Below are 27580 nucleotides of genomic sequence, written 5' to 3' on the forward strand. Positions count from 1 at the left end.
CAGTACTCAGAACTGGGCGTTTCGCTCTGTCTTTTGTTTCGGTAGGATGGAGGGGCGACTTTGCTCGTGGAAAATGCTCAAACTTGCTCACCTGCAGATTAAGAATGTAAGGTGATGTGACCGTGTAAGTGGCGAGGCTAGACTAACCCGTTTTGGCGGATCGGCAAGGCTGCAGAAACGGCCATACAGATGCTGCGTTCCGTGTCTACTTTCTTCGTACCACTAACATTGACATTGAATCAAGCTTCTCACGGTAGCGGTACGCATCCATCCAGTATGCATACATCACCAGTTCTTCTTTTATACAGTAGTATCGTATCGTACAGCGGATCTCCCCGCAATGTATATACAGGATATGGCCATGCATTTGGCAGAGTTGAGAGATGGGTATACAAAAAAATGGTCCAGAAGCAGAGTCTGTCGTGAGTCCGTCGTGCCTCCGTCGTGCCTCCGTCAGTCTCCCCGCCTTACGGCGCAGCAAAGACCGACTCCTTGAGCTCCTTCATGAGCGAGTCGGCCTGCTGCTGCCGGCTCTGGCGCACCTTGCGCGCCTTGCCCTGGAACTTGCCGGCCCGGTCGCGCTGCCGGTGGCGCGTCTTGTTGGCCACCGACGGCTGCTGCTCGCGCGCCACCACCTCGCCCGACCCGTCCAGGCCGACGTCAATCGTGCGCGTCGTTTTGCTCGTCTCGCGGCCCAGGCGCACGCTGCGCGGCACGCGCGTCTTGGCGCCCAGCGCCCAGAGGTCGCCCCACCGGGCCTTGCGGGCGTCGTGGTAGGCCTGCTTGCTGCGTGACCGGGGCACCGTCCAGCGCTCGAGCTGGCCGGCCGGCGTGCAGACGTCCAGGATGACATGGCCCTGCCGCTTGAGCGCGGGCATAATGGTGCGCGGGAGCGCGAGCGGGTGGGGGCTGACGGCATCGGCGGGCGGCGGCGACGCGTTCGCGTCGGCCGACCAGACGTTCTCGAAGCCCCGGAAGGCGGCGTCGGTGGCCTCCTTGCCCTGGACGAGGGGCGCCGTCGGCGGCAGCAGAGGAAACCCATCGGCAGTGTCCGCTGCATTGGAGAACGGCGCGCTCTCGACGGGGGCGCCGTCCTGCAGCACCTCGGCCTTTTGCGTGCCGCGCTGCACGGCCACGTAGGTGAACTCCACGTCCTCGTGGTTGTGGTGCGAGCTGCCCAGAATGCGCTGCAGGAACGCCGGGCGGTTGAAGCGCTGGCTAAAGTGGCAGTAGTCCTTGCGGCCCTCGGAGACGCCGGCGGTCAGGTACATGGGGCACTTGCCGTGGCTCGTGCAGGGCGCCACGATCATGCCCGGGTCGCGCTTGGGCACCAGTACCTCGTCCGCGGTCGTCGTCAGGTCTTCCGGTGGGTCAGCATCCGCCGCACGTTTGCCCTGCGACGGCGGCGTCATGAATTTGTCCAGAATCTGCTGGCGGGCATCCGCCACGGCCTCGAAGCCGCGCGGGTGGCCCCTTTCCAGGAGAATCAGCACGCCGCCGTCCGGGTTGAGGTGCGCCCACAGGTTGCTGACAACGGCGTGGCGCTCGTGTGGCCTGTCGTGCGGCAGCAGCAGGTGGCTGGCAATAATGACATCGTACGTCTTGCGCTTGTTGCGGCCCTCGGGGTGCGGCGTGGCGGGCGCGTCCAGATGGCGGTCGACGTTCTCGGCCGAGTGCAGCAGGTCCGGCAGGCGCGGCAAGAAGGTGGTGTCGTGCAGGAACTTGGAGAGACGGAGCCGCAGCTCGTCCGACCCGACGACGACGGTGCGCTCCATGCGCCGGCGCTTGGCCAGCGCGCTCTTGGTCGGGCGCGCCTTGACAAGCTGGCCCTTGGCCTGGGCCTGGTCCGCCTCGTCGGCGGCCAGCTCGAGCTGGGCCAGTCCAGCCTCGGCCTCCTCGAGTTGACGCTCGGGAAGTCGGCCACGCTCACGCAGCGCGGCCAGCTCGGCGCGGAACACTGTGTTCCAGGCCGCCAGTGCGCCGCCGCCGCCGCCCACGTCGAGCACGCGCGGGTTGCTGCCGTCGGCCTTGGAAATCAGGTTCTCGATCCAGGCCGAGCCCAGGCGCCGCCGCACCTCGACCAGCGTGCTCGTGGCCGTCGCATACACAAAGGGCAGCACGGCCGCCAGGTACGCGTCCGCGTCAATGTCGCGCATGGTCCGTTGGCCGGCCTCCATGGCCACAGGCAGCTGCGCGTAGGTAGCGCGGCCGCGCTTCTTGGTGGTGGGCGTCGAGACGGTGCGCGGCGAGTGCGGCAAGTCGGGCCCGCCAAAAACCTTGAACGCGGATTGCTGAAGATGCCGGTGGTGGGCGCGTTTGAGGAGCTCGGTAATGGGCTCGACGAAGCTGGCCTTGGGCAGCTGGATGGTGCGCGGGACAGTGCGCGAGCGCCCGCGTTCGGTGAGTGGGTGGATGCGGCGCAAACGGGGCCGGCCGCCGGCGTGCAACGCATCCTCGTCGTCGAGATCGTCGTCCTCCTCGGCCTCTTCGTATGCTTCGTCAAACGTCTCCACGAGATCGGCCTCCTCGTCAATGGCCGTCCCCGAGACCTCTTCTTGGTGGTCTTGTTCCGCCCGCAGCCTGTCCTCCTGCTCTGCCACGAGCCGCGCCGCCTCAAAGTCGCGCTGCAGCTTGGTAAGGGCAACGTACTGGCGCTCGCTGCGTGCACGAGCCTGGATGTATTTAACGTTTGGATTTGCTGTCGCTGGCTGGCTGGCGACCTGTCCCGTCGAGTCGTTGGCGGCCTGGGCCTGGGCCTGGGCTTGGGCCTCGGCGTCTGGGTTGGCGTTGGCATCGTCATGCTCACCCTCCTTGACCGTCGTCACGTTGGCGTCGTACACAAACTGCACCTCCAGATTGCCGTCCTTGGTCTCGCGGACCATGCTCGCCAGCGGCGAATCTTGGATGCTCTCTCTGTTCTTCTCTTGCCGTTCTACAGCATCCGGGATGCCCACGTCCTCGGGCTGCGTCTGGCGCAGCGGTGTGCCGTACAGCCGCTGGTACAGCGAGTACTCCTCGTCGCTCAGAAAGTCCTCGGGCAGCGTGTCGCCAAACGTAGCGCGTGCCTCGCGCACGACCTTCTCCATGTCGGCCGGCGACTGCGTCTCGAATTCCGTCTTAGCTTCGTGCACAGTGTTGGCCGCGGCGTCTGGCTGGCTCTCGTGCTGGCGGGCTGTCCGTGACGTTGAAAAGGGTCGCAGCTGCAACTGTTTCGAGGGCCGCCGCTGCTGCTGGGCCGGCTGTTGTCTTGCCGCCGCCGTCCACCATCGCGTGCTCGTCGAGGCGACGCCTTTTGTGATTTGGCTGTCGGGGCCAATCAGGCCGCTCGCAAGTGCTTGTCGCAGCCATGCTTGGCTCCGCGGACACGCCCGCTGGAGCTCTTTTGCTTTGTACATGGCGGGTGGCCTTGTGAGGAGAGAACGGGCGACAATTCGTGTTGTGGAAAACGAGGTGTCGAAAAACAAGGACAAAATAGCTCCAAAAGTTTCGAGGACTGGACTTGCCAAAACAGTTAAAAAAGTCGGTGTCAGATGGCAAATCATAGCGCAGAGATTGAAAATTGTGGGTCGGTTCGCGGCTGGCCCGCTTTTCTGCAACTCTAGGCGGGTCGCCTTCTGTATTATTCTCTTAGGGGCCAAGGACCTGCTCTTACTTGTAGTACAACATATTTGAAGTTCTATTCTTTTCACCACAATAGTTATTCTATATCTCTTATTCAGTTAGGTGCAATTGCCCCCAGGAACCATCTTGCGTGAGGATCAGAAGTGAATCAAATAATTATTCAAATCAAGGTGAATAAATCCAGAAATAGAGGCTGCGTCTGAAAAGAATGTGATAATGCAGGTAAAGAACCCTGTTTAAACAGGCGTGGTTAAGACATTCAGGCGCCCACATAACTGACAGAAGAAAAGAAGGAAACAAAAGACATAGGGAAAGCCCACCACGGCACGTCACGCACCCCACTTGTCTATTCCGAGCCCAGGTCGGCCAACGTCTTGAAGGTCGACTTGGACTTGCCGCTGTTGTTGTTGCTGCTGCTGCTCGGCTGTGACGACGACGTCGACGGGCTGTCCACCCGGCCGGTGCCCGAGGGACCGCCCAGCGGCCCAAACTGGCCAGCACCAACGGGGACGAACTGGCGGCCGCCAAACGGCGCGCCCGACGACACGCGGATGGGCGCTGTCGGCTGGCCGGCGGCGTACTTGGAGTTCTTGGCCGACATGTATGGGTCGAGCTACACGATTAGCAGGAGGCACCAAAAAAAAACGGGGCGAAGTGAACCCACCGAAAACAACGACGTAAGGTAGAGACCAATGAACATGGTCAAGAATCTGTAAATCTTGCGCAAATCGAACCAGCCCGAACGGCCCTGGATGGGGCCGCCGCTGGTCGTCGAGCCTCCACCGACGCGGATGCCGGTCGCAGTGCTGCTGCCGCCGCCACTCGAAGCGAGCGTCCGGCCGGGCGTCGAGAAGCTGGCACCGCCACCCGTCGCCAGCTTGACGGCCTTTTCAACGGCCGACGTCAGCGCGGGCGGGTTGGCGCCGCGGATCGTGTCGATGACCGAGCCGTTGCGAAGAATGACAAACGTGGGCATGGCACGCACGCCGTACTGCTGGGCGATTTCGCGCTGGTTGTCGACATCGACCTTGGCGAACGCAATGCGGTTGGGCTTGGCATACTTGGTGGCGAGGGAGTCGAATGTCGGCGCAATGATTTTGCAGGGGCCACACCAGTCGGCGTAGACTGATGTGTGTCAGTGGATGAACGTCATAGGTACAGACAGGGGAGAACGGGGAGAACGGGGAATACGGGGAACCTACAGTCCGTCACAACGATGCTGTTCGCGCTGGTGACCTGGCGCCACTGCGTCGTCGAGCCGATCTTCGTCGTCATTTTGAATGCGTTTGTCAGCGTTGCTTATAGAAGCCGCCTGGCGGAGTGTGCGTGGTGTGAAGCGTCGCGAGAAATGGCGTCGTGAGAAATGGAAATGTCGTCGATGTTGGGAGAGGAAACGTGTTGGTAATAGGCGGCAGACGGCGGACAGCGGACAGCGGCACAGCACCCTGGAATAAGGAATAAATTGGCTTGGAAATCAGGCGTGCTGGCCATTTCCCCCTCCTGCCAAAAACATGTCAGCGCCCAAAATAGAAGGCGGTCAGTGGCCACTGCCCATTCTGCCGACTTTTCAATTCTCCACCGACAAAAAGTTTAGGTCTGGCGCAAAGAAGGAAAGAACAACCGTCGAAGCGTGACGACGATTCTGCTTATAGACCTACGAAGCAGCGGGTGACAAGTTAATCCAGGCACTGAGGTATTTTCCCATCTCGCTGCACGTTGCAACACGCACTTTACACATCGCGCGGACCATGTCGTACGGCGACGGCTTCAAGGTAGGCACCCACGCAGTCTCGTCGGCTAGTCGTCCTGCTTGCTACTGCCTTTGACTAACAATGACCAGCGGCGAAAGGTGGAGGGCGACAACACCTTCAAGCCCTCAACACGCTTCATGCCTCTGGGCGGCCGCAGCTACACCGTCTCCGTAGCCATCCCGACGAGCCTCTTGTCTGAGTGAGTCTGCGCATCTTTCCATGTCTACCAACTACGGCCGATCTCCTCCTCCTTGTCCCTTGCTGACCCTTCCCAGCTGCTCAACATCCGAGCAGAGAATCAACGCTCCCTCGCGCATCGCCCGTGCCCTCGCCATCTTCTCCATCGACGAGGTCGTCATCTTTGACGACAGCCCCCTCGACAGCCGCCCGCCGGCCGTCGACCACGATGCCTACACCGGCGACACCGACCCGGGCCACTATCTCTTCCACTTGCTCTCCTACATGGAGACGCCGCCCTTTATGCGCAAGACCCTGTTTCCCTTGCACCCCAATCTCCGCCTCCAGGGCCTCCTGCCCACCCTCGAAATGCCCCACCACCCCCACCGCGACGAGCAGCTGCCCTACATGGAAGGCTTGAGCCTGCCCGGCAAGCCCGACAACCCGGCGCACAAGACCCTGGTGGACATTGGCCTGCGCAAGCCCGTGTCCATTGCCGAGGCCATCCCGCCCAAGACCCGCCTGACGCTGCACTTCCCCCACGAGTCCTTTGACGGCGCCGCCCCCGTCGACCCGGCCGCGCCCCGCACCGACGCCGGCTACTACTGGGGCTTCCAGATCCGCCGGTGCTCGTCGCTGTCGGGCGTCTTCACGGAGGCGCCCTACGAGGGCGGCTACGACGTGAGCATTGGTACGTCGGAGCGCGGGGACCCGGCCTCCCACGTCTTTCCGCGGGCCGCGACGCCTGCCACCGACCCGCCCTCGCTTGCGTTTGAGCACCTGGTGATTGTCTTTGGCGGGCCGCGGGGTCTTGAGTACGCGGCCATGAACGACGGCGAGCTGAGCAGCGTCGGCATCAAGGTGGCCAATGTGCGCGAGGCGTTTGACCACTGGGTGGACGTGCTGCCCAACCAGGGCAACCGCAGCATCCGGACGGACGAGGCCATCTTTATTGCGCTGACCGAGCTGCGGCGGCTGTGGTCGGAGGTGTAGAGGTGGAGACCATGCTGTGAAGATCTACTCTCTGTTTATTCGTTTATGCCTGGCATACGTGTTTCTTGGTTAGGTTGTGGAATTTTTGGCGCATGAGGTCTTATATAAAAGTTCATTACTCGTTTCTTTCGCTGGGCGAGAAGCTGCATATCCATATCTACGTTACTTCTAGAATAAAGAGTCATACAGCCATGTCACGAACGTCGAACAGCCCACACATTGCTCGATATTTCACTACTTAGAAGCAGATGCTGTCTGTTCTATCATATTTCCAGTCGATGATGTGGGAATTAACCATATGTATTCTCCGCTAATGAAATATGTAGTTGTTTTGGTTCGGTCAATCGAGAGAATAAGACACAATGAACTAAAGAAAGAGGTAGAAGAAAATGACAAAATGAGAAAAGAAAAAAGAAAATGAACAAAACCACGAAAAAAGGAATAGGCAATGAGACACCAATGATGAGAGAAAAGAGACAAAATAAAAAATACACTCAAAATATTGGGTCCAAACGCCTCCTGATCAGGCAAGGATGAAAGTAAACAGAGTCAAAAAGGAGGAAAACATTCACACGCTGGCAGGCAAAACGATGCAACCACAACGGAGGTGCATCAAAAAGGAAGGAGCCAGTATCTAATATGGAAACACGCATCACGCCAAAAAAAAAACGCACGCCATCACATGCCAGAAAAAAAAGACTGGACGCAAAAGGGAGACCAAGGAAAGCCAGCAATTCTGGTGGCGGCACACTACCGATCCAGGCGGCCGGGCGCCGGCTGCCAGCCGTTTAGGTACGCCATCAGGCCCATGCCGATCAGCACGACACCCACCATCGATGCGTAGGGAATGCCGTGCAGCACAGCAGCGTCGTGGGACGTGGCAGCGCCCTTGTCCTTGGTGGTGACCTTGCTGCCGAGGGAGGCGGGCGTGATGGTGTTGCTGCGGGAGAGCGATGCACCGTCGGGGCCATTGTCATCGTGTCCACCGCCGGCGCCGCCCGCTGGCTCTTGCCTCGACCGCGACAGAGGACCGCTGCTGTTGCTGTTGCTGTTGCTGTTGCTGGTAGCACCATTGCGTCTCGCGTCGCGGCCGCTGGGGGTCGTGGCCTTGGTCGGGGCGTCCACCGTGCCGTCGGTGCCTGACGTGGCGTCCAGGCCGCGGCCACCCGACATGGACGGCGAAGTGGAGGTGGGTCCGGCGTCGCCTTGAGATGTCGTGTCAGTTAAGGATGCCGACTGGCCCGTAGCCAGTGCTGTTGCGGCTGCGGAGGATGCCGCAGCAGCTTCGGCGGCTGCCTTGGCGTCGTCTTCGTCTCGCTGGCGGATGCGTTGGATCATCTGGGCCAGCGTCTCGCGGTCGGCGTCCCGCTCGGCCTCGGCCTTTTCGGCGCGCTCCTGGAAGGCTTGCAGCTGGCGCTTCATGCCCTCCATTTCCGTCATCATAGAGTCGATCCGGGCGCGGAACGCAGCGTCCGTTTTGCTGTCGTGGTCGTCCGTTTCAGCGTCGTTATCGTCCTCCTCATCGTCATCACTGCTAGCGGAGGTTTCTGTGCCTTTCGCGCCGCGCATTGGCTTGCCGGTAACGTCCTTGCTGAGCGATGCTGCGGGCTCGACCAAAGCTGTCTCCAGCGCCGAAGCGCCCTTGGCAGTACCGTTCATTTTCGGGGCGGCAACGGCCGCCAGAGCAGCCGTGTCGACACCGGTCGTCGGTTTGGACACAGACATGATCTCCAGCTGCTGTGTCAGCTCCTCGGCATATTTGCGCGCCTCTTGCTCATGGTGCAGCTGCTCTTCGAGTTCACGCAACCGCGTATGCTGTGTGCTGATCTCGCGCTTGGCCGTGTTGAGCGCGTCGGTCAGCTGGAGAACCTGGCCCATGACGTCGGTCCGGATTGGTGACGTGTTGTTTGCGGCACCAGACGCAGGGCCAACCGACCCGGATTTTGGTCGCTCTGTTGAGCCACGTTTCAGTGATGGTACATCGGGCTTCTCGGGCAAGGGCTGTTGTGGTGGCGGTGCGGGCGGGTCGGAGAACCGCGCCTTGGGATCGGCGCGGAACGAAATACTGTTGTTGCCGTTGGAGATTGGTTGCAGTGGCTGCTGCCTTGATGCGGCGGACAGCGGATCTGTTGCTACGGCATCGGTCTTGGGGTTGGGTTCGTTGCGGATGTCGTCTTTGGATAAAAGGGCTTGGATGAATTCGTGTGTACGTAAGAGGTCTTGTGATTGTTGCTTTGCGTTGCGCATTTCTTGCTGCATGGTTGTTAGCGATTAACAGCAAAAGACTGCCATGGATTGTGAGCGTGAACAACGAAACTTACGTGAATCTTCTTGACGATGGCTTCGGTCGAGGGCCCTGTGAGCCACAGGCCGCGCTGCAATGCCAGACCATTATTCTGGGCAGCAGCCATGTTGGATGTGGGGGCCATGCGGCCGGCCGGGCCCAGCGAGGCCTGGCTGCCCGTGCGCCCGCGGAACAGCATGCCGTTGAGCTGGTTGCCCAGCACGGCGCCATTGGCCGGGTCGAGATCGCCAAAATTCATATCCATAATATTGTTGGACGTCTTGATGAAGCCGGCGTGCTCGACCTTGGCGGCAACTTTGTGGTGGACGACCGACTTTTGGTCCTCACTCACAATGTCGATACCGAGCTCAAGGTGGTCGTTCGTTTGCAGCTCGTGTGGCTCGGACTCGCGGTTCTCGGCTGACAAGCGCGTGCCATTCACAAAGGTTCCGTTGGACGACTTAATGTCACGGATCCAGATGGTGCCTTGGCGATCAGCGTAGATCTCAGCATGCTGCCGCGACAACACTTTGCTGTCAAAGAAGCCGTTGACCGTGTTCGGCGTCGTGCTCTTATTGGTCTGGCGACCAATGCGGAGTGTGTCGGGCAAAAAGGGCACGCTGATCGTCTTCCGCTCAAATGTGCCGTTCAGTGATACAAGGTACAGGACAGGCTGTGCTTGGGAGGACGCGCCCTCGGCGCCTTGTGGGCGAGCCATGACACCGTTTGTTCCGTTCGTCCCGGCACCAGCTGCTGCTTGACCTCCGGGGACAAATGGTGGTAACTGGTACAGGGACGCCACGCCGTTGGGGCCAGCGCTCATCTGCTGGCGTCCTGCAGCCGCACCACCGGCGCCGCGCAGAAAATCGGCCTGGTGCTCACCCTGCTTGTTGGCCGACCATTGTGCTTTTTGAGGTGGTCGTTTCCGAAGTGTTGTGATAGGGAGGCCGTTCGCGTCGTTACCACCAGCGGTCGACGAGGGACCGCCGCCCCCAGCGATGCTACCGATGCCCGCAGAGCCACCGACTGGTCCACCGTTAGCAGGTGGTGTCCCGTTTGCCGAGACGACGGTGACTGTGGAAGAGGTGGATGCGTTGGAGGCGATGGACGAGGAGGAGTTGGTTCGCTGCATGGACTTCCGCGGCGCAAACATGTTGCGGACGTCGTCGTGGTCGCTGGAGCCGTTGAGAGATTGGCTGCCACTACCCCATGCCGGCCGGTTGATGTTGGCGAAGCTGGGCGGGTTTGCAACGGCAGTCATGTGAAGAGCCGGTGAAAGATCGTGGAGGAGAAGGAGGAGTGCGTGTAAGAGAGAGGATACGGGTCGCGTGCTTCGCGGTTCGGGGAGGAGACCGTCGATACGGCCGTCGGGGTCGTCACGACCGAGATCGTCAACGATGCTGGCGCGTCGATCAAGTCGGTCGTTCAGCTCGCGTGCCCCTTTTGTACGCCGTCGTTGTCTTCAGCTCGATGCAAGAAAGAGACAAGACGCAAGTTGGCGCAGGAAGGTCGCGGAGGGCTGTCGATGCTCGCATAGGGGTCGAAAGGGAATATGTGCAAATAAAGAGCTTGCCGTAGGAGAAAAACAAAACAATATGACCAAAGCAAACAACCGATGCTGATGAGTAACAAGGCCGTGTCGAGGCAGTAAATAAAACGACGGCGGCTTCGAGAAAGAAAATCGGCACACAAAAGCACCTCGTCGAGATTCTCAAAGCGCGACGGCCGACATACAGCAACGGTACGCGCTGTGTCGACAAAAGCAATAAAAACGACAAGAGTGGAGGGTATACGATTGCGAGAGAGATGCGAGATCGAGTCGAGAAATGGCCCCAGAGAAAAATGAGAAGAAAGAAGAGAGAAACGGTCGACGGCGCACGGGATCCGCGGCCTCAGAGGGCGTCGGCTACAATGCCAATATCGTCTGCTGTCGAAGAAGAAAGGGAAAACGGTCGAGATAACGTGTATTCGCGGGAGCCGATGGGAGACTCGAGGGCGGAAGGCGATGCAGGGCGTGGAGGGAGGTGAGCGTCGAGACGAGGTCGATTGACTACCAAACTGAACAAATGTGAAATAGGTGAGGCGTTTGGCCCTTGCGGTTAGGTGACGAGAGGCGTGAGCAGCATTCGATCGCCAGGAAAGGGCGAGAGGGAAAGAACGGGGGCGGTTCCACTGTACGTACCAAGGCCACAAGACAGTGCGGATTACGTTGCGTCGCTGTGTGCTGGCCCCTAGAAAAATACCCCTTGTCCTGGGCGTTCTCGCCACAGCGCCAGGGCCGACCCACCTGTAATTGCTGTGCTTAGCGCTATCAAAGGCAATTGGCCCGCTACGGAGATGCAAGGCGCGTGCTGTCTTTTTTAAGTATCCAACCGTTTCGTCTCCTGTTTCTCTCCTCTTTTTCTCCGTCATCGCTTCCTCTTTGTGCACCCAAATAAAGGAGGCAGGTGTTCTCATCGACCGCGCAATAATACAAGGCTACGTCACGCGCAGTTAAGGAGTACGTAGAGTAGAAAAAATGAACTGTCAAAGGTGACAAGCTGATACACGAGCAAACGCAAGCGACACGATTGTCTCCTTTGGCAACTTTGGCACTCGGCTTCTAGCTTGCGAAAGCAGCCCCCTGTTGCCCCTAAACAGCTCTACTTAAAACTCGTCCACAGTGCACCCCGTACTGTAGGATCTTGTTATTCGTATCACGTGATCTTCGTTGACCAGGCTGTGATTGGCCTGAAGCTGCTTGTGGGGGAGCAAGGTGGTCCGTGCACAGCGCCGTCACGGGTGCCGCGTTGAACCGGCCGATTTGCAGGAAAGAACGAAGCTCACATAGAACGATGGCGTTGTGTGGAAAGAGCGACACAAAAGAAAAATCACAAACTAGAAAAACAGGAGAGCTTCCAAGCGACAACGACGTCTCGAGACACCGCCAATTCCTCGTTGCAGGACAACAAAGCAAGCGCGCGTGCAGCACAACCTCCAAACGTCGACCTTCAGCCCACCACTCCTCCGACTACAGCCCCTCCCACCAGCAACAATGCCGGTTCCGGTGAACACTGGCATGTCGGGCCCGTCGAACTTCGACAAGTGTACGTTGGGGACCAGGGTAGTGTGTGAGGATACTATCGAGAGAGAGACGCATGCTGACAACTGTTTACAGTCAAGATGGGTGCCATGATGGGCGGCAGTATGTTTTCCCAGCCCACACTCCGCCGGTCTCGACATGCGACCATGTAAGACGTGAAGGAGGCATGCTAATCCGACTTTGTATAGCTGTTGGCTGTATCATTGGCTTCATCTACGGTATGTCAAGACGCTTTTCGGTTGTGCAGGGCAAGCTTTTCTGGAACAGACAGCTAACATGGACGCAGGCACGGTCAACATCTTCCGGTACGGCGCCGGCACGACGGGTATTATGCGCACACTCGGCCAGTACATGGCAGCATCAGGAGCGACTTTTGGGTAGGTGGAAGCGGCGTTTGTAGGCGTCGAATGGATCTCAGTCTGCTGTGCAAAGGCTAACTCGCCAGCTTCTTCATGTCCATCGGCAGCGTCATCCGCAGCGACGCGTCGCCGGTGATGCAGCAGGCATACATGCACGCACGACAAAAACCGTGGATCATGGCGGCCGACGCTGCCTACCGGCCACGGCCAACACGCAGCGAATAAGCGGGTCTGCGAGCTCGACAAACAATACTCGGCGGACGATGCTGGCACGATGAGCCGGCAGCGGACGACACAGAAGACACACCTCTCCATCATGGCACAGACAACCGTGTCGATTTATATACACCATTATCTGACCAACGCCATACCATCTTCTGAACGGCATTCGAAGAGGAGGCTTCTCGTCGCACCTTTGATGCCACTTTTGTATATACACATGTACGTTTGACTCTGGTAGAAGAAAAGGGGGGAAGGGGGAGAAGCATACAAAATGCATGTGGAGGTGAAGACAAAAGACGTACGAACAAAACATCAATGCCGAGGGCATTATGCCTTTCGGCACTTTCCGGTTTCCAAAAATGAAGACAAAGCGCATTCATCACCATTTGAGGACCGTGTTTTGTAAATGTACCCCGCCACAGCGTTGCCAAGGAGTGCCCAGTACGCTGTGTCTTTTACGGCTTGCACGTTGTCGCTTTGCCCTTTGTGCAGCATTCTTCTCCCAACTTGCGTTCGTCTGAACAGTTGACCCGTTGACATTCCCTCGTGTTGTTGTGCTCTCTGCATTGTCCTGTTCTGTACATACAAAAGCGGACGACAATTGGCAGGCAGCCGATGGTGGATACTGGACAGCATGGCATCGACTCGTGGACGATCTATCGGGACACGACGTGCCGTTCCAGTCGGGTCTCTGCAAGAGACCAGTTCCGACTGATGCACGCGCATACTTCTTCGTCGTCCTCTCCAGATGGACTGAATTACGATGTGCTGTGTGTGCAGCAAGGGCGTACAACATATCGTTGTATTATATATATGTGGCCTCTTTGCTGCCTAACGTACATTCTCGGCACTTTCTAGAGCGTATATTCCATGTATCGAAAGTGGTCGGCGATCACGGCCAAAAAATCACTAGACAGGGGGGAAACAAGGTACAGCAATGGTATACATATATGAATGTATAAACGCCCCAACTCATCGATGTTCCACAAGAAATCTGCAGGCCAGCCCAAAAAGCCAGGCTCTTTTCTCCGTGTTGTGCAGCTGTGCCTAGCCCGCCCCGGGATCGAGTGCAGTAAGGGTTACTGGAAGGATCAAGGGATGACATGACGAAAAGAGGACAAAAGAATATGGACGATCAGACCGGGCTCTTTTGCCCCTTGCTGTCTTTCTTTTTTCGTTTCCCTCGTCAACGGCCTATGCACTGTATCATGGAATGGTCGCCCTGTTTGTCTGTTCCTTTTTCTTTTACTTTCGTCGTCTTTCGTTGCAGCAGTCACGTAGATCGAATGAACGACCTTGAGCCGATCATGACCCAAGGTGGGCATACTCTCCATCTCTCAAGAAAACATCACACGAGGAGAAAGAACCGAGCGTGGTCGTTCCTCGTCACTCCTCGTCAGCACTGCCGCAACCTCTACCTTGTTGAGAGTAGTTCCCTGGTACATCTTGTCCTACTGGAGCATTCCTGGGTACGACGGGGCAAGGTCCGATGAATAAAGTGCAAAGAATGTGACGGGGAAAGGGTAAGGACGAAACAAGGACAATACTCACTGGCCAAATCATAGTGGAAGTGGGAAACGACAGCGTGTTTAAGAATAGTCCTTTCTGCCAGTGTTGTCGACATCCTTATCAAGACCGAGGAAATAAATGAGGGTGTAATTATAGACCTTGCATTGAAACATCACTGCAAAGCCTTCAATACATTACCCTCGCTCTCACCGGATTCTTTCATGTTTCCAGGTATCTTTGTACTGTCTTTGCCATTTTTTTCCGAATGTATTTTTAATTATCTCATATTGTCGGGATTTTCCAAATCTCCTCTTGTCTCACGCTCCGTCTTTCTTCTTCGTTTTAATCTTTCTTCCTTTCAGGTTATTTTCTCCGGTTTGCATTGTATACCGTCACTGCGCACTGCGTGGTCACCCAGGTCAGTGCGGCCAGCCATGGCTACATGTCTGTGTATGTCTCGGCTGTCTTGCAGACTGTGCTCGGTGTACTGCAGTTGCAGTTCAAGGACAACTTTTTTTATCGAGATGTTCTACGCTGCCAATGCTCACCAAGCATAAAAGGGAGCCTCAATATATTGTCGTCAGAATTGAATAAAGTAAATATTATTGTCAAGTGTGATTTGCTTTCTTTTTTTAAAAAAAAATTAAAAATTAAAAAAAAAAAAAAAAACACTTTGAATAAAGTGCAAACAAATTTAGAAAAGATTGTTTACTAATAAATATGAAAATCACGCCAATAAAGCCAACACGTCCGTGTAGTCTTACACAAACCGTATTTGGCCCTGCTTGTGTTCCCTTGCCCCCCTCTTCTTTGTTGTTGTTGTCTCAGCTACCCTGTTCCCGAGCTCTTGGTTTCTCTCCGTTGTATTCTCCTACGTGTCTCTCCCTGTGGGTTTTGTTTCTGATTCTATCGGGAGACGGTCACAGTTCTTGGCCAGAGTCCTACTTGTCTTAAATATGTCTGGCTCTGATGCTTGCTTTTGCGTCCTTTTGCATTTTCGGTCAAAAGTCAATATTGCTATATACAAGCACCATCTGCACTCGCCAACTGTCCAGAAAGCAAACCTTACAACAACCCGTAATAAATAATACCCCGGCCTTAAAACTGCTTGTTCTACTCAGGCAGGTAATTCTGTTGAGTTTTCGCTTCGCCCTGGGTCATGCTTCCTGCACCACTTAATTGGTTGAGTAAAATCCTTCGGTTGCGACTTACAGAGCCACTGGCCGTCCTTTTCGTCTCTTTATTTCCGTCATCCCATTTGTTCAGACGACAACGATCCAAACTAGGTCTTGTTGTGTATCACGCCGCCAACGACTAGAAAGGGAGTGAGCGGAACCGGCCAAGAAAATAGATGTAGTTTACAAGGCCACAAATGTCGTGGCGGGCGTTGCTTTCCAGACACTTCTGACAACCACCATGCCCATGTTGTTGATGGCTTTGCAAAACGGGACGCCTCGGTTACAGCACAGGAGGTGCATGTACAGGAACAAGGAAAAAAATAATATAAATGGTAAGTAATTGCTGCACAAAATATCGATTTGTACCACCCATATCCTGGGCATGATCGTCTTACCACTCCTGATTGTCCATTTTGGGTGCAGCTGGGCGTGTGTGAAGGAGCCCAAGGCAAGACAAGACACGGCGCAGGGGGATAACAAGAGAGACAACGACTCACAAATTGTCCGTTCCTGAGAACCAGTACGCCTTAGGGCACTACAAGCAATAATAGTCATGATTAGAAACAATACGTTGACGTTACCATTGTGACGGTATAAAGAGGTAGGTCGGCTAGGCACGTTTCTCTCTCGTCTATGATACCATGGCGTGCCAGCTACTACTCAGCTTCCTTTCTTGTGCGTTGTTGGCTGCTCAACCAGGGAGAGTAAACAGGTGCCCTGACGTCGTACTAGAAGCAAATGAGACAAGAGGCGTCTAGCCTCCATTTTATTTACCGCTGTTTTTTAAATACCATGTCGTTGTTTTGGCCGTTTCTGCAATTCCATACATTCTTCGGTCTTCCGCAGGGGAAGACGCAAGCAAGGACGTTGACCTCTGGGGAACCAATGTGGCGGTGATGGTAGAGGTGATGTGAAGGGACGGTGGGAGAGGGCGTCAGATGGGGCCTTGTTCTACAGCATTTCCAACTTCTCACACATATGGCAAAATGCAGGATACTCGAAATGCCAGCCGAATCTGCGCCCAGGGACTGGCTACCGACACCCTGGCCGCCAGGAGTGAATGATCATTACAATCGAAATAAATAGATAGTAAACAGAAAATGGTACGACCAGATACCCAGTGCCATAGTGCCAAGAAAATATAAAAGAGGCCATCATCGGCCGCATGTCGTTCATGTCTCTACGTTTCGATCCAACCCAGTCTTGCATCTCGCGTTTCTTAGGATTAAGAAAAGGACAAATACAAGGACCATGACCGGACGTGACTGCCTGTTGTTTTAGTTGATTTTTCTCACCCCTATTCTCTCGTTTTATACAAGGTGTTCGCTCATTACATTCGTTTTTTTGTCCTTCTCTTTTTTTTTTTAACCATCCCTCCGACATCATGGGCTGGCATCATCGACTATTTGGGGCCATGCTGCCGGGCCTTGCTGCCGCCACGCTCACCCAGGAGCAGACCAACGGGTATGTGGTGTACCTCTCCCGTCTTTCTGTCTACACTGCCAACACAGCCTCACCTTTATAGAAATTCTGTGCTGGGAACGGCCGCCGCTCCCTACCTTCCCCATTTCCTCACGAACAACCCGCTGCCCCAAGGCTATCCCTGGGGCTCGCTCACGGTCAACGGCACCGACCAGTACACGACGCACCCAAACACGGGCGTGATCCGGTCGTACGACTTTACCATCAGCCGCGGCACGCTCGCGCCCGACGGATATGACAAGTCCATGATCCTGATCAACGGCGGGTTCCCCGGCCCCTTGATCGAGGCCAACTGGGGCGACACGATCCAGGTGACCGTGCACAACAACATCACGGGGCCCGAGGAGGGCACGACGCTGCACTGGCACGGGTTCCTGCAGCAGGGGACGCCGTGGGAGGACGGCGTGCCGGCGGTGTCGCAGTGCCCAATTGCACCCGGGTCGTCGTTCACGTACCAGTTCCAGGCGACGCTGTACGGCACGGCGTGGTACCACTCGCACTACTCGGCGCAGTACGGAGACGGCGTTGTCGGGCCGATTGTCGTCTACGGGCCCAACGCGTATCCGTACGACATCGACGTCGGGCCCATTCTGCTGAGCGGCAAGTCCTCGTTGGCCGGCACACAGTTGGTGTTTGATTGTTGCCCTTTTCGCTAACCCTCTCCCCGCCCTGCAGATTACTACCATACCGACTACCTCACCATCTTGGAGAGGATGCTCGCGCCCGGCGGCAAGCCCCAGGTGCCGTCGGACAACAACCTGATCCAGGGCAAGAACAGCTTCGACTGCGCGACCGTCGACAGCGCCGACCACACCGCCTGCGTGTCCGACGCGCCCAAGGCCGAATTCTTCTTTGAGCCCGGCAAGGTGCACCGCCTGCGCCTCATCAACTCGGGCAGCGAGGGCGTCCAGCACTTTAGCATCGACGACCACATGCTGACGGTGATTGCCTACGATTTCATTCCCATGGAGGCGTACCAGGCCAAAGTGGTGACGGTGGGCGTGGGCCAGCGCGCCGACGTGCTGGTCACGGCCAATGCCGCGACGGGCCGCAACGCCAGCACCGCCTCGTTCTGGATGCGCAGCAACCTGGCCCTGTGCGCGACGGCCAAGCAGCCGTACGCCTTGGCGGCCGTGTACTACAGCAGTCCGGCCACCGCGTCGTCAGGGTCGACCGCGACGCCGCCGGGCGCCAGCAAACTTGACATAGGTCTTGGTGGGGCGGCGAGTCTCCCTGGTGTTGGCTCCGTTGTCGGCTCCGGTGTCGGCTCCGTTGTCGGCTCCGGTGTCGAAATCGGATCCGGCGGTCTTGGCGTGAGCTCGTATGGCGGCGGTGTCGGCGACGAGGGCAGCTCTCAGCCGAGTAAGCCCAAGCCAACGACCAACAGCCCCAAGCCCAAGCCCAAGCCCAAGCCTGAGCCCACCTCCCGGCCCTGGGCGGTCGGGTCGGTCGGCGTGCCCGACCCGCGGTCGTGCACCAACGACGACCTGGCGCTCACGCGCCCGCTGTACCCCATTGCGCTGCCGCCACCCAGCTGGACGCACACGTTTGACATTGGCGTCTTTGTCAACGCCTCCAACGTGACGCTGTGGAAGTTTGACGGCGTCAGCTTCCGCGGCGACTACAACGCGCCCACGCTGCTGCTCGCCAGCCTCGGCAACGCCAGCACCGCCGACTGGCCCGTCGAGTGGAACGGCCGCAACCTGTACACCAACTCCTCGGTGCGCATGATTGTCAACAACCCGGGGCCCTCGCAGCACCCCATGCACCTGCACGGCAGCAACTTTTACGTGCTGCACGAGGGCCCCGGCCCCTGGGACGGGCGCTCCATCGTCCACCCGGAGAACCCCATGCGCCGCGACGTGCAGCTGGTCCGGCCCAACGGCCACCTGGTGCTGCAGTTCGATACCACCAACCCGGGCGTCTGGCCGTTCCACTGCCACATTGCGTGGCACGCGTCGGGCGGGTTCCTGGAGCAGTTTATTGTGCAGCCGGAGAAGATTGAGGCGATGAGCGTGCCGAGCATCATGGCGCAGACGTGCCGTGACTGGGCGGCCTGGACGGGCACGCATATTCCGGACCAGATCGACAGCGGTCTGTAGGTGGGCGACGAGGGTGATGTGTGGTGACGTGACTTTCTTGGGGATGCCGATGTCGAAGTCGAGGAGAGATGAGGACCAGAGGGTAGGTAGGGTGTCGATTACCCAAAATGTATTTTAATCCTTTTCTTTTGTTTTATGTATTCAAACAGACCCTTCATCCCCACCTGGTCCAATTCCTTTCATATTTTCTTTCCTTCTCTTACTCTGTTCTCTATATACACTTTACACTTTTCGTTCGCCAGGAAATGCTGGGTGACCAAACACCGAGAGGACATGTCTCTAGATCCTCTCTCTATTCAAAGGGATCAAAAATCGATAAGAAAAAAAAGGAGTGCACAAAAGGCACAAAATGCATAACAATATAAAACCACACCTCATCAACCACCTCTCTACCTCCTCTCACCCCTCATAATGATGCCTCCTTCAGGAACCACCGGTTCTCGACCTTCCGCATCAGCTTGTTTGTCTGCTCTGCCAAGCTCAGCGTCAGGATCGTGTGCGGCAATATCCGCGCCAGGTGCGGCAGGAAGCCCTTGTAGATGGCAAAGAAGCCCTCCGTCTTGACCGTCTTGGCCAGGCAGTCAAACACGCCCTTGTACAGGTTGCCGTTTTGGTTGTACATGCGCGACATGATGGTGTCTGGCGGGTGCATGAAGACGCACACCACAAACCCGCTCGCCGTGCTGCTCGCCAGGTGCAGCGCGGGGCCCTCCTGGACGCCCAGGTGGTGCTGCAGCCGCCGCTTGGCGAAAAAGTACGTCGGCAGCTGCACGGAGCTGCCGAAACCTGTGCGGATGCACGCCGCGCCCACGCCACGGTACAGGCCCAGCAGGCCCTCGGCGCGGTAGATCTGCTTCATGCCGTCCCAGGCGTTGCGGTACTCGTGCTGCGTGCCCACGGGCAGCAGCGGGGAGTAGCTCTGCAGGCGCGTCTTCACCAGGAAAAAGGGGCTGCCGGCGGCCGCGCCGATGACGCCCGAGCCGGCGCCGCAAAACATGTTGATGGGCAGGCTCTGCACGGAGTTGTTGCCGTACAGCACGCCCGTCAGGCCCTGGCGCATGGGCTCGTAGAAGCCGAGGCGGCAGCCGTTGAGCAGCACCTGGTAGATGTAGGCGCAGCCGAGACCGCGGTAGATGCCGCGCAGGCCCTCGTTGCGCACAATGACGGACACGCCGTGCAGCGGGCCGCGGTAGTGGTGCGGCTGGTGGCCCTTGGCCTGCAGCTCGCCCTGGAGCTGCATGCGGATCTTGACCGTCTCAAAGGGATGCGTGGCCGTCACGGCGCCGCACGCGGCTATGCCGCCGGCAATGAAGGCGCTGCGAAGACGAGGTCAGCAATGTAAGAGGGACGAATGAACGCAACTCAAGAGGGAGCAGAGAGGCATGACCTACCCAGATGTTGTTGACATCGTGCGCTGTTTCTTGTGGCTGGTGACTCGGTCAGAAGAGCAGACGGCGCCCTCTCAATGTCGGCCGCTTCGTTGTCGTCGCCAAGTATGCTTGCGGACTGTGCTCCTGTGGTCTGGGTCTTGGTCGGCCGAAGCGGTCTGTGAATGGGAGGTTGTTGTAAATCGTAAATCGTAAGCCGGAGTCGCACTTCGCAAAAACAAGCACCCCGGCGGAGTCCGCGAACCCGTCCAACTTTCTACAGAAGGAAAGCGTGGGACCGCTTATATGTGTGGAGGAGCGGATAGCCAAGGGTCGCGTAAGCTTGGGGCCAGTTGTGAACGTTGAGAGGCGTTGTCTCTTCAACTCTCGTTATTTATGTCGTCTCGTATAAATCGGTCAAGTGAACCTACGGAGTCAAAAGTACTCTGTAAGCTGACTGTACCTGCCTTATGCCGCCCTTGTGTAGAGGTTGAGGGATATGTGGAAGGCGCGGCCCAAGGCGCAATTTTCTAAGGACGACTCAATCGGGCCCGGTTCTTTAGGGATGTATTTTTTTTCCACAATACCGGGTTGCTCTTACCTCGCTAGGTTATTGACGGAGTGTGGCTGCTAAGGCTGTTCCTGCCTTTTTCTGCCGCTTTACACGCGCCTGCCCAGCGCACTGGAAATTTTTATCCACAGGGCAGGTGCTGGCTGGCTTCTCTCGGCTGCTTGTGCCAATGCCGTAACCCGCGTCTGGCCCGCAGCCCCAAGCGGCTTCCATAGCGAAAGTCGGAGCGAGCCCAAACTCCCACAAAGCCATGACAATCCGGTGTGTGGGGCGCACCGCGAATGTGGTTTAGCGCCTTCTGGGCCTAACGTTGCGGATATTCTGCCAAGGTCCCCCGCCAAAATAATTCTTTGGGGAAGAACCAGCGAAAGGCTGACCAGCTCTCCCTGGGAAGCTCCGTCCAATTGGCCTCTCCAGCATTTGCCATTGACACTATTTCGGAACAAGCTTTCGTCGCATCTTCTCTGCGAGAGCCTCCGCCCGCCTCGGCCGTCTATCCGCACCTTCGCGGCCCTGCTGATAGAGACGAGCTTAGACTTTCTCTCCGCTACGCTCCGTACAGAGCTCTGCGTCCATCCTGCGTGCCCCGTGCCATTGTCCCTTCTCGACCGATCTTCTCGTCCTCCTCACGCGACTCTGCTCTCACGCGTCTTCTCCATGCCTGCCGTTCCCATGGACATTGACACGCCGGCAGCGGGTGCTGCCGGGCCCTCGCTGAGTGTATCACGGGCCCTGCGCGACACTGCCACCGAGCTGAGCTCCATCATCTCCAGCTTCCGGCCGACAAAGCTGTTTGCGCGCGACGCTAAGGACAAGTCGCCCACCTACATCTTGTCGCTCGACTTTGACGACCCGGGCGAGTTGTGCATGACCTCGGAGAGCGACGACACCATCCAAATCTACAACGTCAAGGGGGGGCGCCACGACAAGGCTCTGATTAGCAAAAAGTACGGCGCGAAGCTGGCGCGGTTTACGCACTGGTCGAACAGCATCGTGTACGCCAGTACAAAACAAAACGGTGAGCAGGCGCCGCCCCAATCTATTGCAACAATGTCTTGCCACTAACCATGGTCCCTGCCCGTACGAACCAGACTCCATCCGCTACCTTGCCACCCACGACAACTCGTTTATCCGCTACTTTGAAGGCCACGAGGCCTCGGTCACCTCCATCTCCATGCACCCGGGCACCGACAACTTTGTGTCTACCAGCCAGGACGGCACCGTCCGCCTCTGGAACGTCGCTAGCAAACAATGGACCGGCCTCCTCTACCTCAACAAACCGTACTTGTCCGCCTGGGACCCGTCGGGCAACGTCTTTGCCGTCGCCTCGCCTGCTGCAGGCACCGTTCTCCTCTACGACCACCGCAACTACCAAAAACCGCCATTTTCCGTTTTCGACGTCGTCGAGCAATGTGCTGCCGTCGACCAGCGCAACCTACTGCAAGGGTGGACCAAGCTCGACATATCCAACGACGGCAAGCACATTCTCGTCGGCACGCGCGGTGCCGGCCATTTCTTATTGGACGCCTTTGATGGCAAGCTCAAGGCGTTCTTGCGCAAGACGGACGAGCCAACGCGACGTGCAGCCGCCGGCGAGGGCGGTGACGTGCCGAGTGCGTCGGGCGCACCAGCCGACCCCACGCGGCTTGAGGGCAGCGGTGACTGTTGCTTCACGCCAGACGGCCGTTATGTGCTTGGTGGTACGAAGCAAAATGTCATGGTGTGGGACACGCTGGGGTCCGTCGGCGAGAACAAGGTCCTAAATCCAGCCTTTGTGCTGGAGGACAAGCGGGAAGCGGCGGTCGTGGCGTTCAACCCGCGCTTCAACTTCTTTGCAACGGCCGACCAGGCGCTGGTGTTTTGGCTGCCGGACGCCAATGCATGAGGAACGAGGCACGACTCGAAGCGATGGGATAAGTCTATATAAAAGCAGCACAGCGAGATACCCGGGGCACTGACCGAACCGAGGTGGCGGGCGCCATGTGCCGCGCCAGATGAGCGGGAACAGGCAGACTGACCGCGCATCAACGCATCCACAAAGCTTTGCCTCCTCATGGCACAGTATCGCGAGACATCACGTTCCCGTAATACTACAGAACGTAGATTCACTGCACAAACAACATGCTATGCAGTTCTGCGGCGCCAACATCTATGCGGTGACGCCCCCGGATGTGCTTCGCAGCGGACTGGTGACTCGTTGAGAAGGGTCACCATTTCATACGTCTCTGCCTCTTCCAACTACACGCAAGGTCTGCGGCAGAGTTTCTACATGAATAATGATAAATATTGTTCGTCGACTTTACAAAACAATAAGAATGTGCGTGTATATAATCATGACATCTGCTTTGATTGAGTTTATCCCGCATAGATGCATGCAAACATCTCATGCATATATGCAGATTCTGTTTTTATGGGTACTTCGGTTTTCGTGAGAGCTAGCGCAAGTTGGTACCTTCTGGACAACCATTTGGTGGGGTAGCACAAACCCAGACGAACCAAAATTCTTGACACTGCGTTTAACGACGGACGAACTAACTGTACGCAACAACACACGACACACGGCACGCGAGTCAACCCATCTGCACGTCCACCACACCCACACCTCGACCCATCTCGTCCATTCTCACATTTGACGACAGAGAGTACCCTATCGGGCACTCGACGGCGCACCGCCATCCCCTTTCACCCATACTCTCTCTCCCCTTTCGATCTTCCTCCTTCAGCATCACAATGGCCACCTTCGCAACCAGCCAGCAATGGCTCCACCAGAGCTCGCTTCTCTTGGAAGCCCGCCCGCACACAGTAAGTCGCTGCAGGAGGAGCAATGAGCAGCAAAGAGTAACAAAGAGGAACGACGATCCGTGGACGTGTATCGCTAACGCGTCGAGACAAAAATTACCTGTCGCTACTCGGTCAAGCCCAAGCCGGCGCGCCGCGTCAAGAAGGCCAAGGACGGCGAGGCCCTGCCGGATGCGCCGCCAGCCGCCACGAACGCGGTCGGCCAGAACCCCCGCGCCAAGCTGGTGCTCAAGACCGTCGACCCGGCCAGCGGCGTGTGCCTCAAGTACGAGACGACCAAGGCGGCCGAAGTGTCGCGGCTGGTGCAGCTGCTTGGGCAGCTGAGCCGGCGCCAGGCGGGGCTGGTGGCGGGGACTGCCTCAGCCGAGGAGCAGGCGGACGATGTGGCCATGGCAGAGGCAGCGGCCACAGCAGCGGACGAGTCGGGCGCAGCACCGTCGCCCGCACCGACGCCGGCGCCAGCACAACAACAACAAGGCGGCGGTGGCGGCGGTGGCGTCAAGGGCAAAAAGAAGAAGGGCAAGCGGTAGGGGAGGTTTTAAAAGATAGGAGCGATTGTGGACGAGGGGAATGGACGCCATTCGCTTGGGTCAGTTTTAAAAGAACAACATTGGGCACTCACACGAACATATCGTGAGAGGTTTACGATACAAAAGTACAATAAAAGTTTACGACTTCACGTGGCTATGCAGATGAAGGAGAAGTCCATTGTGAACAGCGTCTTTTAACAATCAAGTGGGGTGTGTATGCATCTAGTAGCATTACATGGCTTTGTATAAGAAACCGTATGTCTTTTTGTTAATCCGTCAACCGCGTTGCTACAAATGAAAGAAGATATAAAAAAAGAAGAGGAGACAAACCATAAAGCATAACAGTCGGTGCCGTAAAACGACGCAACAGATCCGATCATTCCAAGTAACGCCGCTATGTAACAACCAAAAAGAAGAAGAATCGGTAGGCAAGAGTGGTGACGTGTAGAAACAAAACAAAACTCTTTCTCTACCTCTTCTTAGGAGACCCAGCAAATTCCAAAAAAGCCAAGCCACATAAAAACAAAGGAAATTAATGTTGAAGTCGAAAATGCCTCTCCAGTGGGTATGCTGACGTTATGTACGGAGGAGAGGATAAGGATGGGAAGGTATCAAACAGCGAGGCAGGAGGAAAGGGACAGAGCGACGCGACGATCCGTTTAGAACTCGTCGTCAAATGTAAAGTCGCCCTCGCCCTTGCCCAGGCTGCTCTCGCCTTCCTCCTTCTTGGCGCTGTTGGCCATGACACCAGCCTTCTGGTACTCGCCGACGCGCTTCTCGAAGAAGTTGGTCTTGCCGCCCAGGGAGATGTTCTCCATAAAGTCGAACGGGTTGGTGGCGCGGTACACCTTGTCGTTGCCGAGGGCGACCAGCAGGCGGTCGGCGACGAACTCAATGTACTGCTTCATCAGCGTGGAGTTCATGCCCAGCAGGGCACAGGGCAGCGCCTCGGTCAGGAACTCCTGCTCGATCTTGACGGCATCGACAATGATGTCCTCAATGACCTGCTTGCTGGGGCGGTTTTTCAGGTGAGAGAACAGCAGGCAGGCAAAGTCGGTGTGCAGGCCCTCGTCGCGCGAGATCAGCTCGTTGGAGAAGGTCAGGCCGGGCATCAGGCCGCGCTTCTTCAGCCAGAAGATGGAGGAGAAAGCACCGCTGAAGAAGATACCCTCGACGGCAGCGAAAGCAACCAGACGCTGGGCGAAGGTGGACTGCTCATCGGAGATCCACTTCAGAGCCCAGTCGGCCTTCTTGCGGATACAGGGAACTGGAGAATGTTAACACAGGGACAGGCCAAGTTGTGAAGGGAACACGACGGAGCAACATACTGGTGTCAATGGCGTTGAAGAGGTAGGTGCGGCGGGCGGGATCCTTGATGTAGGTGTCAATCAGGAGGGAGTAGGTCTCGGAGTGGATGTTCTCCATCATGATCTGGAAGCCGTAGAAGCAGCGGGCCTCGGGGACCTGGACCTCGCCGCTGAAGCGCTCGACGAGGTTCTCGTTGACAATGCCGTCAGAGGCGGCGAAGAACGCCAGAATGTGGGAGACAAAATAGCGTTCGTCCTCGTTCATGCGGTTGTTCCAGTCGTGCAGGTCCTTGGACAGATCAATCTCCTCGGCGGTCCAGAAGGAGGCCTCGGCTTTCTTGTACATCTGCCAGATCTTTTGAATTGTTAGATGATGTTGGACATTGTATGTGGATGGGAAACACTTGGCGAAACATTCGTCGTTGGATCACTTTACGCGTCGAGGTGTCGTGACACGAAACGACGCGTAACGTGACAAACTCCAAGTTTTCGCGATGTCACTCACCTCGTGGTACTTGATGGGGAACAGCACAAAGCGCTGGGGGTTCTCCTGCAGGAGTGGCTCGTCGGCCTCGCTGGGCTTGATGGTAGGGGCAACAGCCTTCTTGGTCTCCTCCGCCTTGACCTCCTCCTTCACCAGCTCCTTGGGCTTCGCATCCTCGGCGAGGATGTTCTCCTTGTTTGCATCGCCAAAGTCCAGCTTCTTGACGGGCGACTCGATCTTGAAAGACTCGATGGCAGAGGCAGCCTGTGGCAGAGGGAACGCGTTAGTAGGAGGACGTTGAAAGGGTCGGGTGAAAAGACGCGACGCGACATACAGCCTTGGACGGGGTCACGTTGGTGGCCATTGTGAATGTGTGAGAGAACGAAAGTGATGCAAGAGAAACAATGAAGCGATGAATGCAATGCCAAAGAACCGAGTTGCTGTTCAAAGTTGGAGATGGGGGAAAAGAAAGAGTGAATTGGTTGAGGTTGAAGGGAAACAAAGAAACGAGAGAAGCAAGAAAACAGAAGGCGAAAAAATTAGGCTGGCGCTGGATTGTTTTAAGTAGACCAGCAAGGAAACCGCGGAACGCCAGGTCAGATGGGGGGTGTTAGCGCCAAAATACTGGAGAGGCGGACAAGCAAGACGCGACGCGTCTCGTTGGTGATGGTTCACCGTGCACCGACCACAGAACGCCGCCTCCCCATTAAACACGGGCGCAACAAAAGCTACGACACACTCGTTTTCGATGGCTGAAGGTCCCACCGCCCACTCACACCCATGTCCCCATCCACTTTTGTTTTCTCCAGACGCGGCTCGCTGCGACTCGCGTTTATGAAGCTCTAGAGCTACTCATTTTTTAATTTTGCAAAGAACGATTTCGATGGGACGTAGCCACTCTCAACAGCCCTAATACTGTGTACGGTGCCATGTACGTCGTATGCTCGGCCGTGTCACTCCTGAAATTGTAGAGGCAAAGGATGTGCAACAAAGGGATGCGAAGCACGCAAAGGGACAGCGCGTAGAGCGTTGTTTTTGGTAGCGATGGACGGCTGCACCTATCACCGAGGATTTATGACGGCGAACGGCGCGACGATCCACGACAGCTTGGCAGCTTGGAGCTGCGACGCTTTCCATGTCAGGTAAATTCGGTAGAGTCACTGCATATCCAAGCCAATCGATATCGCCGAGATCTTTGTTTTTCTATTTCCCTTGTCATTGAATTCCTGGTCGGCAGACTGCCGCGTGAACAAGCAAAGTTGGATTTGTGCGTGTTAAAGTGACAAGCAACAGCGTATTTTCACCTAGCGCCCTTGGTGCCATTAAGATCGTTAAGCCAAGGGCGATTCCACTCTACGCGAGAATGGGATCTTGGCTGAGGCCTTATGTGTTTTGGCGAGCTCGGCTGGTAAGTGGCTCCTCCCTTCGTTGCACGCGAGCTGGTCTCCATCTAACCTCTCAATTATCCCTGGCGTTACTTGCGTTGACTTGCGCCTGTTTCTGTAAGATATGTCCCACCCTACTTCGTACCAGTTCCTGTTCTTGGGTGTCAATTGCTCCGCGCAGTTTATCCACGCAAGTTGTACTGAATGTGCAGACAAAAAACGACGCCTCGCACGTATGGGGCAGACGCGTGAGTCTTATCAGATCCATCGGAACTGGTTTGACCTGGTTATCGCCTGTTTGCTGTTTTGCCTGGATTTTGCCAGGACTTCGCGAGTTGCCCCAACCTGGCCCGAATATCCGCTGTCGAGGTCACCGT

General features: G+C 56.9%; 10 protein-coding genes across 10 annotated transcripts; 5 read left to right on the top strand and 5 right to left on the bottom strand.

Annotated features, from left to right (window-relative positions):
• Positions 1-467: 467 nt before the first annotated feature.
• On the bottom strand, positions 468-3395 carry SPSK_02209 (Rsm22-domain-containing protein; the record flags this gene model as incomplete). The annotated part of the gene is made up of 1 exon (XM_016729083.1): positions 468-3395. The coding sequence occupies one exon, from the start codon at positions 3393-3395 to the stop codon at positions 468-470; it is 2928 nt and encodes a 975-aa protein (XP_016588839.1).
• Positions 3396-3967: 572 nt separating this feature from the next.
• On the bottom strand, positions 3968-4896 carry SPSK_02671 (thioredoxin 1; the record flags this gene model as incomplete). The annotated part of the gene is made up of 3 exons (XM_016729539.1): positions 3968-4234; positions 4286-4746; positions 4824-4896. The coding sequence occupies 3 exons, from the start codon at positions 4894-4896 to the stop codon at positions 3968-3970; spliced, it is 801 nt and encodes a 266-aa protein (XP_016588840.1).
• A 473-nt stretch (positions 4897-5369) lies between these two features.
• Positions 5370-6542, top strand: SPSK_02580 (deoxyribose-phosphate aldolase; the record flags this gene model as incomplete). The annotated part of the gene is made up of 3 exons (XM_016729448.1): positions 5370-5393; positions 5462-5571; positions 5648-6542. The coding sequence occupies 3 exons, from the start codon at positions 5370-5372 to the stop codon at positions 6540-6542; spliced, it is 1029 nt and encodes a 342-aa protein (XP_016588841.1).
• A 750-nt stretch (positions 6543-7292) lies between these two features.
• On the bottom strand, positions 7293-10087 carry SPSK_02218 (uncharacterized protein; the record flags this gene model as incomplete). Its single annotated transcript, XM_016729092.1, has 2 exons — positions 7293-8795; positions 8864-10087. The coding sequence occupies 2 exons, from the start codon at positions 10085-10087 to the stop codon at positions 7293-7295; spliced, it is 2727 nt and encodes a 908-aa protein (XP_016588842.1).
• Positions 10088-11860: 1773 nt separating this feature from the next.
• SPSK_02765 (uncharacterized protein) lies at positions 11861-12492 on the top strand (the record flags this gene model as incomplete). The annotated part of the gene is made up of 5 exons (XM_016729630.1): positions 11861-11912; positions 11984-12010; positions 12097-12126; positions 12195-12285; positions 12354-12492. The coding sequence occupies 5 exons, from the start codon at positions 11861-11863 to the stop codon at positions 12490-12492; spliced, it is 339 nt and encodes a 112-aa protein (XP_016588843.1).
• A 4068-nt stretch (positions 12493-16560) lies between these two features.
• SPSK_02292 (uncharacterized protein) lies at positions 16561-18760 on the top strand (the record flags this gene model as incomplete). The annotated part of the gene is made up of 3 exons (XM_016729164.1): positions 16561-16640; positions 16702-17287; positions 17369-18760. The coding sequence occupies 3 exons, from the start codon at positions 16561-16563 to the stop codon at positions 18758-18760; spliced, it is 2058 nt and encodes a 685-aa protein (XP_016588844.1).
• A 406-nt stretch (positions 18761-19166) lies between these two features.
• On the bottom strand, positions 19167-20168 carry SPSK_02644 (solute carrier family 25, member 34/35; the record flags this gene model as incomplete). The annotated part of the gene is made up of 2 exons (XM_016729512.1): positions 19167-20076; positions 20152-20168. The coding sequence occupies 2 exons, from the start codon at positions 20166-20168 to the stop codon at positions 19167-19169; spliced, it is 927 nt and encodes a 308-aa protein (XP_016588845.1).
• Positions 20169-21355: 1187 nt separating this feature from the next.
• On the top strand, positions 21356-22583 carry SPSK_02565 (COMPASS component SWD2; the record flags this gene model as incomplete). The annotated part of the gene is made up of 2 exons (XM_016729434.1): positions 21356-21716; positions 21790-22583. The coding sequence occupies 2 exons, from the start codon at positions 21356-21358 to the stop codon at positions 22581-22583; spliced, it is 1155 nt and encodes a 384-aa protein (XP_016588846.1).
• Positions 22584-23428: 845 nt separating this feature from the next.
• Positions 23429-24027, top strand: SPSK_02773 (uncharacterized protein; the record flags this gene model as incomplete). The annotated part of the gene is made up of 2 exons (XM_016729638.1): positions 23429-23500; positions 23617-24027. 2 exons carry the CDS (start codon positions 23429-23431, stop codon positions 24025-24027), a joined length of 483 nt encoding a protein of 160 aa, XP_016588847.1.
• Positions 24028-24686: 659 nt separating this feature from the next.
• Positions 24687-26182, bottom strand: SPSK_02467 (ribonucleoside-diphosphate reductase subunit M2; the record flags this gene model as incomplete). The annotated part of the gene is made up of 4 exons (XM_016729337.1): positions 24687-25294; positions 25356-25689; positions 25840-26082; positions 26153-26182. The coding sequence occupies 4 exons, from the start codon at positions 26180-26182 to the stop codon at positions 24687-24689; spliced, it is 1215 nt and encodes a 404-aa protein (XP_016588848.1).
• Positions 26183-27580: the final 1398 nt, after the last annotated feature.

Source organism: Sporothrix schenckii (assembly GCF_000961545.1).
Source record: "Sporothrix schenckii 1099-18 chromosome Unknown Cont43, whole genome shotgun sequence".
Taxonomy (NCBI): Eukaryota; Fungi; Ascomycota; class Sordariomycetes; order Ophiostomatales; family Ophiostomataceae; genus Sporothrix; species Sporothrix schenckii.